This window comes from Thunnus thynnus, chromosome 14 (assembly GCF_963924715.1).
Source record: "Thunnus thynnus chromosome 14, fThuThy2.1, whole genome shotgun sequence".
NCBI lineage: Eukaryota > Metazoa > Chordata > Actinopteri > Scombriformes > Scombridae > Thunnus > Thunnus thynnus.
Genome location: NC_089530.1, coordinates 17,535,603 through 17,549,733, shown reverse-complemented (window position 1 = coordinate 17,549,733; position 14,131 = coordinate 17,535,603). Strand labels below are relative to the sequence as shown.

Here is a 14,131-nt window from a genome sequence, read left to right as displayed (position 1 = left end):
CCTCTTCACCAATAACTAGTCAATAAAGGCAAAAAGGGGCAAACAAATAATCTAAAAAAAAAAAAAAAACACTGGGAAATGAGAAGCAGAGGTGTCTGTTTACATTTAATTTCATTGCATATTTTATCTTGTCATAATCCCCTTTAGCTTCAACCAGCACCTTATCGCCTCTCTGTCACCTTGTACTCTACCACACAGGCTGAGTTATTAAAACCTGACATGAACATAAATCTTTAGAGCTCCTCAACATTGACTATTTATAAGGGAATTATGAGTCATATAAAATGTCTTCAGCCTGTGCTAACCACCTTAACTAACCAGCTAACATGTCACTAACCACCAGCTAACAAGCCCAAAAACATAATCAAGGATCAAGCTGGCAAGAGTCTGCAAGAGACAAAATAAATAAATGTGTCTCTTTGAGATTCTAACATAGGCTGGAGTCTACTGGTCAATGAGGCAGAGTAAAGGGAGATGGCTCCTCTCTCATCTTCAGCAGAGCTTAGAGATGTAATCAATACGGGCACCTGAGTGTGACTCAATGTCATATGTGTGAAAGGACACAATATGTAAAGCAAATTAGAGGGATTATCTTGTGTTCCTACTGCTTCTACTAGTATCACCTCTACAGTTATAACCACTGCTACTGGTGTTGCTGTTAATAAACTATCTGCTGATCACAGTGATTATTACGATCTATTCACATATTAATGAGGTGATGTGCAAATAGCAAATGCATTGGGTTGCAGAAACGTGAGTGCACAAACCCATTACACTACATTGTTGCCTGGCAACTTAACTAATGCAGATCTCAAATTGTTGCTGCTGTTGCTGTCAAAGTAGCATCTTGGGGAAAAAGGCTCAGCAATGTGAGGCTCATAAATTTTAGTTTAATGGGCCCCAAAGAGTACAGCATGCAGCCAACTTTAAATACAGTAACTACTGCCCATTGTGTCTTGACAACATCATACAGCAGTAAATTATAGGTTAGTAATGAACCATAACCCACTGCTGAGGCTCAGACTCACCTTCTCTGCTGAAAAGGCATCACAGGGAACTCAATTTCAACTACTCAGGACTAAAATCGAATGTAAGATTGACTATGCGCGTGAGTATGTGTACCTGCGTATGCAACATGGCACACAATACCATTATAACCACGAGATTGACTCACATATAGCTAGCCCTCTTCAAGGCTATTGGCTCTCATGATAACTCTAATGAGGCTCTCAGTGGAGGTTTATTAAGGCGTCATCAGGGGAAAAGGTGAGGTGTCTGTAATTGGAATGACATTTAAACACTCTCCCTTATTATCTCAAACACACACACGGTAAAAGGAACTGTTGGGATCAGGTGGTAGCCCTGTATCTGTTCGCTTACATGTGGTCGCTACTGAAATCTGCCCCTATATAATGAAATAGCGGCGAGTGCAGAGAAACTGTATCGACAGAGTTGCACCTTCTTAAATGAAATACGTGTGTAATGACATTTCTGTGATGTTGTTGCCTGAAATGTCACAGAGAGATAGATTAATATACTTGCACCTTTTTATCTCTATACATACAATGTGTGTGTGTGTGTATGTGTGTGTGTGCGTGTATAATTCTCTTTCTTCACTTGACTGACGGCATCGTTGATGCAATATTCAGGCATGAAAAATCGATTGTTGTGAAAGATCCTGCAGGAAATATTTTTTTACTTTCTGGCATTTTGTGATTTGATTTCTAGTTTAAAGCTTACAATGTAACAGTGAATTAACTGGATGCAAAGCCTCTACAGATGAGCGCCACACTGGAAATGGGTTTTTATTCATCAAAAGCAGTGAAAAGAGAAGAAAATGTGTAAGGGCGAAGGAGTAAAAGCAGGAAATACAGTTTTCTATTCACCACAACAAATTCAGGTAGCTTATTGATTTTTTTTTTTTTAGAAAGGTGCGTAAATATCCAGCTGTATTTGCTAATATATAATAGCCTAATGGTTTGAAATACTTCTATCAAGAAAGCTATAACTTCAGCTAATGTGCTATTTATGTGCAAATAGTGTGTACGCGTGTGTTGCAGACTAATAATCTCACCTACGCTTAGCAGTGCATCATCTGCCCTCAACACCAATTGAAAATACTCTTTCTCTGGCTTGTGTCTTCTCTCATTTGCCCTCTCTGCCTCTAAGTTGTTCCTTTTGTCGCTTTCTCTCATTAATTATCTCACTTACACACACGCTGGTACCAATTTACCAATTCAAAAAGCTCAAATACGAGACCAGAGACATGCATGTTTCCCTCTATCACTCCTCCTCGCGTTTTACTGACTTTGACCCCAATCTGTCCTCTTGTCACCATCTTTCCCCATTTGCTCGTCACTTCTTTTCCTCTTCTGTCTTATTCCCCTGTTATTCTCCGCCCATCTGTCCATCTCACCTCCTTTTCATTCTACTTTTCTCTTTATATTCACTGCGTTTGTCTCCCTCTCGGTCTGTCTGTCTCTTCCTCTTCTCTGATTAGGGTGAGACGGCCTTTGTTTTTTTTTCTCTTCCAAACCGTAGAGTAAAAATTGATCCTCATTTTCACTCTACAGAGGCCAATGAATACATCTTAGATAGAGAATTAATGAGTAATTTGTGAATGATTCCTTAGCCTTTATCCCCTTTGTGGCTAACCCCACTTTTGAGAGTTCCTCACCTGGAAAGATCATGAAAGCAGTGTGTGTGTGTGTGTGTTTGTGTGTGTGTGTGACATGAGGAGAGTGGAGGATGAGGAAAGAAAAGCAGAGACAGTCACAAAGAGCTCAAAACCATCATATGAGCCGAATAGTATGCAAATGTTTGAAACTCTATTCTTTGCTTTGACTATAGGTATAAGCTGTACTGTATTGTATATTTACTGCTGTGAGTATATGTCTGAGTGTGTGTGTGTGTGTGTGGGGAGATGGTAGCCATACATTTGGAGTAACGCTGAGAGTCTGCTGTGCCTGGATAAGCTCTGTGCTTGCTGAGGTTCAGACTGAGGATACAAGATATGGTGCGAGTAATCTGCTCTGCTACAGTGACAGACAAATCCCTCCCTTCACCCTTAGACTAGCACGTTCACACACATATACTGTACACATGTCCAATAGCTGCAAAAATAAAGAAAAACTTCAGGGTTCAGTAACATGTACAATACTGACTGCACTGGCTTTTATACAAGATTGTTATCTGAGGACAGTGACGACGTCCAGCCTTGCAGGTTAACCAGTGTTTTTGGCTTTTATTGTTAACTTACATACTTAAAGAAGCCTGTATACACTGAACTTGGAAAGGCCCGTTTCATCAATCAGTGTCACTGGAATCAAGCTTTGCAGGACTTTGAGATAAGGGGCTCTTTTAAATCTCTCCTCTCTCACTGCAGACTTTTTATTGAGTCTCCTGAGTTAAAATTCATCTCTTTGATGTCTTTTTGAACTTTGATTGCCTCTGCCAAATACCCTCAACCCCCGACATGGGAATCCTCACGTTTTTTGTGCCATGTACAAATCACTGTTATAAGCTGCCTTTGTCTGTGTGTGTATGTGTGTTTGTCAAGTGTTTGTGTATGTGCATTCACATACATATAAAGTAGGAGCACACGCTGTTTTATTTTAATTATCTCAACTTTTCCAAATCTAAGACAAACAGTTTTTGTGTTAAGCTTGATAACAAAGCATTTTGGACATGAAGGGATTTTGAAAAGGGGTTTAGTGAGGCAAGGAGGTTAAAAGACGCAGCATGTGTTCTTGAAACAATCTGAAAGAATGGAAATTGTGGTGATCCCTTAACTTTTTATCTAGCACCATCATCAGGTCAGTGATTTAATGTATCCAATACTTTGGTTTATGACGAAATTCTTGCAAAACTAATGACATTCCCATGAGCCTCGGCTGTTAGCATGCTAACACGCCAAACAAAGATGGTGAAAGTGGTGAACATTATACCTGCTAAAACATCAGCATGTTAGCGTTTAGCTCAAAGTACTGTCTCACAGAGTTGTTAGAGTGGCTGTAGACTCTTAGTCATGTACTTTTTATGCATGAAACTACTGCACGTGTTTGTGTGTGTAATAATTTGTGGGACGAGACTGACAGTGATTCCTTATAAGTGCCTTCTCATGTCTGTGGTGATACAGCACACTACTGAAATGAGAGAGGGCTGCGGAAATGAGAGGGGCCCATTATTGTGGTACTTTAGATGCCACATTAATCTGTATTCTGATGCTGGAGCTGACTAATTAAGTCTGGACTGCATAAAAGAAAAGCTACAGTTTGTGCATGTGGCATGGTCGCTAACTGCTAATTACAACGCTGTGATTTGGTCTGTGAATACAAAATGATCATTTTCACTGCCCCCTGCTCTGGCTATCAATCAGCTTGTCAACACATGAGCCATAATCAGAGTTTGATGACTAGAGGCGTAGCAGGGATGGAACCAGACCTATTAAAATGTTTTAATGAAAACAGAGAAAGGAGGGAGGCTCTACATAAGGGAATTTAACTGTAGCGCCTCACCTCACATGTCTTATTATTTCCACTGAATGAAAGTAAGCTTCAGTGTGAGGCAGAAGGGCTCTAAAAGTAGACATATATAGCACATATAGTATGTTCTTGCCAGAGCCCTGACTCTAAAGTGGAATGTAAAAAAGATAAAACCAGCTGTCCTTTACATCCTGTTGATAACACATTGTTTAGTGTCTTTAGGTCCCACCAACCACTTGTACAAGACTGCAATGTAATTTTCCACCGTGCTGATGGCAGGCAATCCTGCGTGAGGGTGCATTAGTTGAACTGAAAAAGATTCTAAGTGCTCTCATCCCAAATGATGTGATGCTCACCTATAGCATCAGGTGTTCCTCCTTGTCTTCCTGCGTCTTTCTCCCCTGCTGTCCGTGTTTCTCATATCCTCGCTTTATGTCTGCCGTCTTGCATTTCTCGCCCCACTCCTCTTGCGTTCTCCCCTGCTCCTTTCTCTTTCCCCTTTGTTGTCCCTGTGATAAATATGGCATACGTTTAAAAGCGCTGTTTGACGTCAGCTGGTTTGTACTCGGATCTAACCCAAAGAGCAGTGCATATACACTCACTGCTCAGTTTATTAGGTACACCTGTGCAATCCAATACGACAGCTCTGCCATAAATTCTACATTTTGCAAAGCTTATATATTTTCAGTTTTTCTTGACATTGTCAAGTGATAATTCTACATTATGTTTATTATTGAGGTCATAGTGGGTGGTGGTGGTGTACTGGGGTGCATTATATTGAATAGTGTTCCTAATATTTTGTCCACTCCATTAACATACATGAGGGGGGCAAAATAATAAGTAAAGTAGAATTATCACCTTACTGATAATGTCAAGAAAAATTGAAAATGTATGAGTTTTGTAAATGTAGAATTTACGGCAGAGCTGTTGTACTGGGTTGCATTAGACTGCACAGGTGTTCCTAATAAAGTGTATCTACAAAACTGTCTGCTCTTGTCAATTCAAAAGGAAGCACCTGTGTTTCTCGACGAGACACAAAAAGTTTGAGTGCACTCCAGGCCAAACAGCTGAAAGTTGTGCTACGCTAGTCAGTCAGCTGGTTGACTCAACTTGGAATCCTGAATCTAATCGTGTCCATCTCTTGCTCAGTTCAAGACTTGGGAGAAGGAGCAAGTTTTGAGAGAAAACAGCTGACACAAACATAACAATGACCAATGTGAATCCCAAATTGTCCTCTATATTAGGTCTAATGACTTACATGCTTTAAAAGTTAAAATATTTTGGTACAACTTCATACAACATCACCATTAATGACTTTCAGCTGTACAGTACAGAAACTGCAGTCCCTCTCTTACTTCTTCAATGGGTAAGATTCCTGAAGCTGCAGCAGGATACACAGACTGCTCCACAAGTTTGTTGACAGAAAGCTCACAACGGCCAACAAGTATATTTTTGGGAGAAGCTACAGACGTGCTGCTCTGTAGAACAGGGATGGGTGACTCAGGGCATACATCAAACTGTGTTTATGTTTACCCTACTATTTGTGCTTTGTGGAAGAGATCCAGGGTTACCTTTACTACAACTAAAGGTTCTTTCAGACAGCGAGCAGTTACCACCCCCACCTCCATTATTTCCCATGTAAACATTAGTGTTGATGGCAGCAGCATTGGCAAGGAGAGAGAGGGCAGCTGCTGCTCATGTAAATGTGCAACTTGCCACCATGGCTCACTGTGTGGTCATGGGAACCCAGGAAAACATTGCCATGAGAGGTAAACAAACATATCAAATGTTAAAAAATGTCTTTGGAACAACATCAGTTACAATTTTTGATTATGGCAGCACCCCTCTGCCACCCATTTAAATACAAAACACTGACACCGCCAAAGCACTCCCTATCTGAAAGTATCCCAACATTTTCATTCTGCGAGTTGAAAATAGAGCTGCAATTAACGATTGTTTTCATTATCGATTAATCCGTTGATTATTTTCTCAATCAATCGATTAGTTGTTTGGTCCATAAAATGGTCAGAAAATGGTTAAAAATGTTGATTGCTGTTTCCCAGAGCCCAAAGTGACATTCTCAAATGTCTTGGTTTGTCCACAACCCAAAGATATTCTGTTTAATATCATAGAAGACTAAAGAAACCAGAAAATATTCAGATTTGAGAAGCTGGAATCAGAGAATTTGGAAATTTTTTCTTAAAAAATGACTCAAAATGATTAATCAGTTATCAAAATAGTTGGCAATGAATTTAATAGTTGGCAAATAATTGATTAATCAACTAATTGTTGCAGCTCTAGTTGAAAACAAAACATCTTTTTATCTAACTCCATTGCCTTCACCCTCTATCCCTGTTTTGGCACTCGCCAGCCATGCATCATCCTGCTGCTTGTATTCTTTCAGCTCACAGTTACACAGTCATACAAACATGGATTCCCAGAAACAACAACACTCAGTGTTTCTGTCATTTCCAGTGCCAGGGTGCTTTGAACTTGATACAAGTCTCTCCCATTCTGAGCCATCCGTCCCGATTAATAACATAACAGTGCTGTTCCTCTCTCTCTCTTTCTCTCTCTTTCTCTCTCTCTCTCTCTCTCTCTCTCTCTCTCTCTCTCTCTTTCTCTCTCTCTCTCCCTCTACCTCTTATTTTGTGTTTGTTCTTGCTGTTGGCTTCAGCTCACATCCGTATTTTCTTAAACTCTAGGGTTAATTTTGTTTTGAGCTGGAGAGAATAGTAATGCAGGACATGTGCTTGAACACTGATGCAGAACAAACAGTCCTAATTATTGAACACAGTCACAGTCCTGTGGTCAGGAAGAATTACCAATTCTTTAAAAATGTGATTAATTTAATAAGGTCCATTTATTAGCCTCAAACCCAGACACGTTTTGACATCTAGCCCTTTGAATATCTTTCCACTGAATGTGAACCAGAGTGCTGCATTCATCTTGAGATCAATTTATTATATTTTTCAATTTCTGATGTCTCCTCACTGTGCTGCCGCTATGAATATTTTTTCTGTTGAAAGTGTTTGGGTTTTTTGAGAGGTCATATCGTGCTCTTTGAAAAACAAGGTGACAACACAAATAACTGCTTGGAGCTGATGTACTGTAAAAAGCTACAGTTTCAGCCCTATTTCAGTCAAACTTTTCAATAGATTTTTCTTCCAAACCACATCTTTAAAAAAAAATAAAAGGGCAAATGTTGATTTTTAAACCATGGAATTTTCTGATCCCATCTCAGTCCCTGTTGAATTGATCCCACGCTTGACCAAAAGAGCTTTCAACCTCTGTCTTCCATTCTCCCATGGCTTTTCCTCCACAAAACCACTTAAACTGTCAGACAGAATGTGACTCTTTTTCTCATAGACATCTCTGTTGACCTTAAGTCAGAGGTGTCAACTTGGGCAATGTACCACCTGAAAACAATTCAATGATAATGGCCTCATTTTTGATCAGTGGGAACAGGATTAAACAACGTTCTGCTTGATGTAGTATCAGCGTTCCTCTGTGGTCCTAATGGATAGGGATAAGATTTGGTAATCTGACCCACTGTGCAGTGGCGGAAGAACAAGGCCCATCAGGATGGAATGGTGGTTGTGTGTTATCCTCTATGGGATTTGAACTCCCCCACATCCTGTTTCTTGATGTTCATTTTGTGCTGCTCGGAAAACATATACACTATCAATGGAATAAGAGGAAAAATCAAACAGTATCCTGTGCCTGACCCTTGAAACTCACATTTATTTATAGACACAGTCTAATGGCCTCAGTGTGAATGACTCCACGTGGAAGTTAACAGATGTCCTTTTCTTCTAATTTATTTTGGCACTAACAGAGAACTTTGTCACATGCTGCTTACAGAGGCACCTTGAAATCATAATGACTTTATCTTTTATCTGATCTTGTTAAATGTAGCCATCAAATTTTGTTTAAAAGACAGATGTCTCAATAGAAAAAAGTTGATAATGTGGTCAGATATCCCTATCCATTACAGAGGACTATTTAAGTGACTCCTACTGGAAGATTAGTAGGAGAATATTCACATTGCTTTTCATCTGTGGACCTTTTTTTTTTTTAACACCAGTGTGAAATAAAATCAACCCAAAACAGAGCAGCTTTTTGATCTGAAATGCAGAATCACATCTGACTTGACCAAAGGGAAGTCTGCTCAGAGGTCTGTCCTGATGCCCTGCTATGTGGAGCGCAGTACTGTGTGCATTCAAATGATCATCCATTAACATAGCTACACAACCTCAGGGGTAGAAGGCTTGCTGTGATACATCGACAGTGAAAAATATAACGTCACTTAATGTTATACATACAGTATTTAATGTATTTTGAATTTTTCAGTTCCTTCTATTATCAGTTTTAATTTGCCTTTAGACAACATGTATATGGCTGTTGTTAAATGGCTCTGTAAGATGTAAATGTACTGTACTTTGATATCAGATCGACTGCCCAAAGAGAGAGAGCGCATTTGCCTGTGGTGTTGTTATTTGAATAAGATTTGAATAGCACTTGCATATGAGAGGTGAATTTCAAGTGCATTTGGAGCTTCCGTAATAAAGAATGTGATAAAGCAGGTCTTATTAGACACGAAAACAGGAAGGTGGACCATGTGTTTGTGTGTGTGCACATGGGTGCGTGTGAACTTGAACTAAAAAAAAAAATAAAAAAAACACCATTCGTGGATTGGATAATTGGATTACTTAATTTCCTAGCAATTCTCTCACAGCCTGCAGCCAGTGAATTATCCAAAACAAGCGCTGTACTCTGACGACTCACCTTTCTCAGAGTTGAAACATTGCATGGCTCTCCACAGGAAAGTAATAGTTTTGTCCATGTGAGACTGAAAGTTTTTACTACCTGGTATGTGGTTGTGTTTGTCCTTACATGAACCCACAAGACACTGCTGTTTTTAAATCACGGACTGCCCTTTATTGCACTTAATGAGGTTCTGTGTCGTGTGTCCTTTTGAATAGGGTGCCAGTAATCTGTATATATACAGATATATAGTGTATCTATCTCTATCTATATATCACTGCAGGGACTTTCTTTGCTTGCACTCCACCAGAGTTTCTTCCTCTTGAAACTAAACGTTACTGATGAATCAGAGCCTTCCAACAACAACCAACAATTTCTGATTCGTTTGTTTTGATACAGCAAAGCTCAATAGACATTTCAAACAGTTGATGACAGACAGCTTCCTCCTTCACTCAGAGAACAACCACTTCTACACGCAGGCATGTCTTTGGTATTCGCTTACAATTTTCAAACAAGAAAAACATGGCAGCTGTCGAGAAACCTTTGCCAATTTCCATTCATCAATTTCAGAGCTGTGCTGTATCCCCTATCTGTGACACATAGGTTTAATAGTTCGTTGTAAAGGTCCACGAGTTCTGAGAGGTGACAAGTCATGTCAGCATCTAAACCCCCCCCCCCCCACAGTTTGCTGATTAGTCTGACACGTACTGTATGTGTTGAGCTCAATCGATTCTCAATGCCTGTTCTCCAGACTTAAATCTTATAGTGAATTGAGCTTACTTATTACAGTCTATAGATTTTCTGAGGCTAGACTGACACTACAAAAACATTTCAGCTGTATTCAGTTCATGAAACATTCGACAGTCGTTCTTGTGAACAAGCACGAGGGGTGCTCATGAAGTGATCGATTTCATGCTCATGAAAGTGACAAACATCAGCTTGTCTAGAAGGAGTAGAAGGAGAAATATGAGAAACTACAGTGTTTAATGACTGCTTTCATAATTTTTCTGCATACATAAACCAAAACCATGATTATGTATCAGAACTGCAGCATTGTTTTGAATTTTAAATAATTCTTTAGTTGATCAAGCAGTCAGCTTCCTGTTACTGTCTTTAAGTGAGCCATCCTGTGTTCGACTCTGCCATTACTGGATTTTAAAGAAACATCTGAGAGAGACAAGTTTTGTGTGTATGTTTTTCAATCAGTCTAAGAAACCTCTTATGAATTAAGCTTGTAAACGATGCACAAATAAAGCATTGTTTAAAAAAATCGGAAAGTAACTTTTTATGGCAAAACATCTCAGTTTCCTAAACTGTTACCTCATTATTTGAGTGGAAAAAGCAGAGTTTTACCAGAAGGCTCTGACACAAAAAGGCTGTATAACAGGGGCAGTGAAAACATCGGGAAAGTAGATGGTAAGATGGTGACATACTTGAGGTGAGTATTTTCTCCCTCGTGTATCGTATCATGCTGAGTGTAAATGGAAAATATATTGTTTACTACATTGAAAATGGCACTCTATAGTTACAATAAGGTGCCAAAAAAGACTACAAAGGAAACAGAATCAGTCCTGAGACAGACAAGTTTTTTGGGGGGCTTTTTGTCAAAGGGGTTTGAGGCCCTCTCTAACAAGATAACGTGTCAAACTGTTTCCTCTGAGGATGACTCGCTTGCTCTTATCATCTTGCTATATTTCATCAGTTGCCTAGAGCACTCTTGAACTATTTTCTTTGAGTTTCTGCTCTCGGTGAATCAGAGTTATAGTCTTGCTGGAATGCTCAATTTCTAGGAAAGCATACATCCTTGATGAGGCTTGTCTAAACACAGTGGCAGCAGCCATCCCCTCAGTCACAGGCACAAAGAACGACACTGTTAAAGAAGAAAATGGATGTACTTGCTTAAGTGTTTCTTCATGTGGTCTTGTTGGGAAAAACCCCATTGTTATTGGAGTATATTATATTAATGAGATAAAAAGCAGTTAATGGTTCCTTAAAGGACAGGTTCACATTTTTTCAAGTCTGTGTTAGTACAATACTCACATACCCATACGTAGGTCAAAAGGGGTTTTGGTCGCTGTAATTCCTTCCATTCACACTTTCCTAAAGTGATTGTAAGAGATGAGGGACCAAATCCACAGTCTTCGTTCTGGGTTGTTGCTCAAGTTCAGCTGAAGATAATACTTGGCTTCAGTAGTCTGAAAAAGTCAAATCTTGTGGGTATAACCCAAAGTTAGTCTTTTCAGTGGCAAATCCCCCTTTTTGTGTTCCCCCTGGACAGCAGTCCCTGTTGAGCTGTGGTGAACTTTGACAGTTAACAGACTGTAACTTTGGAAGTTGACTCGGCAAACTCCAACACAGAAGCAACCCTGTTTCCTAAAAATGACATTACTAAACTGTAACATGACAAACATAACAAAGTTTAATAGTGTTGTTGTTACTACCAGTGGATGTTCTACTGATAAATTTGATATTATGAAAAAAAAAAGAATACACTGAACATTTCACTCATATGTTCAGAATCTAATGTACATTTTTGTTCCTTGCCAAATATGTTAATTAACAACATTTGCTCATTATGCTTCCTAAAAAAACATATTTGCTCTTGCCATTTAGTAAATATAAATGTAATTTTGAGGAGACAATGCTGACTGAAGCCTCATATTTACCTCAGCTAAACATCAGAATGTATTTTCACACCGAACTGTGGATTTTGACCCTCATTACTGACATTGAAATCGCATTAAGAAGGAATCTCATGTCCTAGTGTGGACAGGAGGAATTATTACAGTGACCAAAAGGTGTTTCAATGTACAGTACATATAAGCATGTATGCTTAATTAATAATAATATTATTTTGGAATATTCCTTGTGAAATGCCTCAGCTCTGTACATTCTCACATACAGTATATTGATTAAAACAGTTCTTACCTTCAGGCAGAGCATACTGTGTCTGTGAGTTATGAGTTATGATGCGCTAAGCTTAAAGCAGATTTTTCTCACGTTGGTGCTGCTGCAATGCTATTTAACAGGGCCATGCACAAGCCTTGGTAGGAGGCCAGTAGCCCTTGGAAAGTCCACAGCACTGCAAAATAATCTTATTTTTTTTCTAGCCCAGTGAGTCAAGAGCAATCTGGCTGAGTGCCCCCAAGAATGAAGCAAAAGCCCTCAGATACCTATCATCCACTCCATTTCATTACCGAAACTTTGTTTGCTGATCATATTGAATGTAGCAGAAGACTCAGACACTTGGGTAATCAGGCAGGAAAAGAAATGCAGTTTGAATAGCATTATGTCTAATGGTGTATCTGTCTTTCTTTGCATTTTTCAGACGGCAAGGTGGAGGTGACAAAGGAGAGCCTGAAACTCTGCACCATGGGGCCAGGAAAGGTGTTTGGAGAGCTGGCTATTCTCTACAACTGCACCAGGACTGCCACTGTCAAGAGTGAGTCTCCACAGGCACCTGGAAAAACATCTGAAGTGTTTGCATGAGTCTGTTGCCAATCTGTTGCCTTTGTGTGGAGAATTAGGGGTCTTTCTAGCCTCTAAGTTATCAGTCCCGCTTCGACACAGAGAGAGGGATCACACTGTCACTGTATGAATGGGTGCATGGAACCCAGCGATAGCATTGTTACTCGGTCATGATGAAACACTACCCATCACCAGTCCTCGCTTTCGCAACACTCCGGTTAAGTGTCTTGTGAGACCCCTAGTGAGCTAAATGGCAAGGTTTACTGCCTCTGCTCTTTCATGTGTCAAAGCTCCAGCTATGAAGGATGTACAGTGGTGAGTATGTGGTCTATCAGACTGGCGATTTGAATAGTCATCCTAATAGAGTAAGGAGAGGAGACTGAGAAAGGAGAGGACAGATGGTGGACCACGCACATTTGAGAACTTGTGTGTTATAAGAGAGTGTGTCAGGATGAAAAATGTGTGTTTATGCAAGGCAGGAAATGGGAAATGGCTAAAAATGTGTCTTTGGATAGAATAATAAATAGACAAAAGGTGAGATAAGAAAGGGTCTGGTGGTTTAATGTGCACATGCATGCAGTTTAAATTGAAATAAATGAATGTAGGGGCGGGTCTTCTTGAGTGACAGTATGAACTAAATGGTTAATGTTAATGTTTAGTCTTCTGTCTTTTGTTGTGTATGAGTGTGTTTTGATGTGTGCATGTGCCTTAAATGATTGTTGAAAATACTGGCAGACCATCTGTGATGGACAGTTGATGATATTATGTTCAGATTTTTCTTGTCCAAATTGTATCTATATGTATCTCTATATTTAGTTTAAAAATTTGTGTTGGAAGAATTCAGTATAATGACTATTGAACTGGTAAATAATTCCACACACTGAGAGCTGGTTAAGTTGTCTGTGTTTGAGGTGAAAATCTATGTGTGGCCCAGCTATGAATTAGGGCTTGGCGATATGGCAAAAAAAAAAATCACAATAATTTTTTCCATATTGATCAATATCAATATTTACCATGATAATTTGATAATGCTGCCATTTAAAGAGTATCCTGATAATGACTGAAGCTTTAAGAAACCAGAGGGTTCATTAGTTAAACTTTAAAATATAGTTTATTAACATAAAAAATACATAACATAATATAAACATTTAACTTTGCAAACGTGCTTTATCTGCTGTAACAAAACAATACAAGTTAGCTTGCCTTGTAACTTATTAAAATAATGTAAAGAAAACTAAAAGCTGTGATTATTATCACATCAAATTCCTTTGGCAGGGCAGCAAACATCTCAAATGTTTGTAGAAGTTCAACAGAGCCAAAAAAAGTAAATAAGTGGATCACAAAGGCCCCGGCACATTCAGACACTCAACTGTAAGATCAAATAAGTTTAAAAGATATTAATTATGTACTGG

The 14,131-nt window shown here is 39.2% G+C and overlaps 1 protein-coding gene and 1 long non-coding RNA gene across 3 annotated transcripts in view; one reads left to right on the top strand and one right to left on the bottom strand.

The window, feature by feature from the left end:
- LOC137197124 (cGMP-dependent protein kinase 1) overlaps window positions 1–14,131 on the top strand; it is an 83,757-nt gene that overhangs the window by 16,727 nt on the left and 52,899 nt on the right. For both annotated transcript variants that reach the window (XM_067610288.1, XM_067610287.1), the window contains exon 3: window positions 12,580–12,693. In XM_067610288.1, the coding sequence (XP_067466389.1) occupies window positions 12,580–12,693 (114 nt within the window). The remainder of the gene's footprint in view (window positions 1–12,579; window positions 12,694–14,131) is intronic.
- Window positions 4,846–14,131, bottom strand: part of LOC137197125 (uncharacterized) — a 37,268-nt gene continuing 27,982 nt past the window's right edge. The window contains exon 3 of the long non-coding RNA XR_010931355.1: window positions 4,846–4,993. This is a non-coding gene — a long non-coding RNA (uncharacterized lncRNA). The remainder of the gene's footprint in view (window positions 4,994–14,131) is intronic.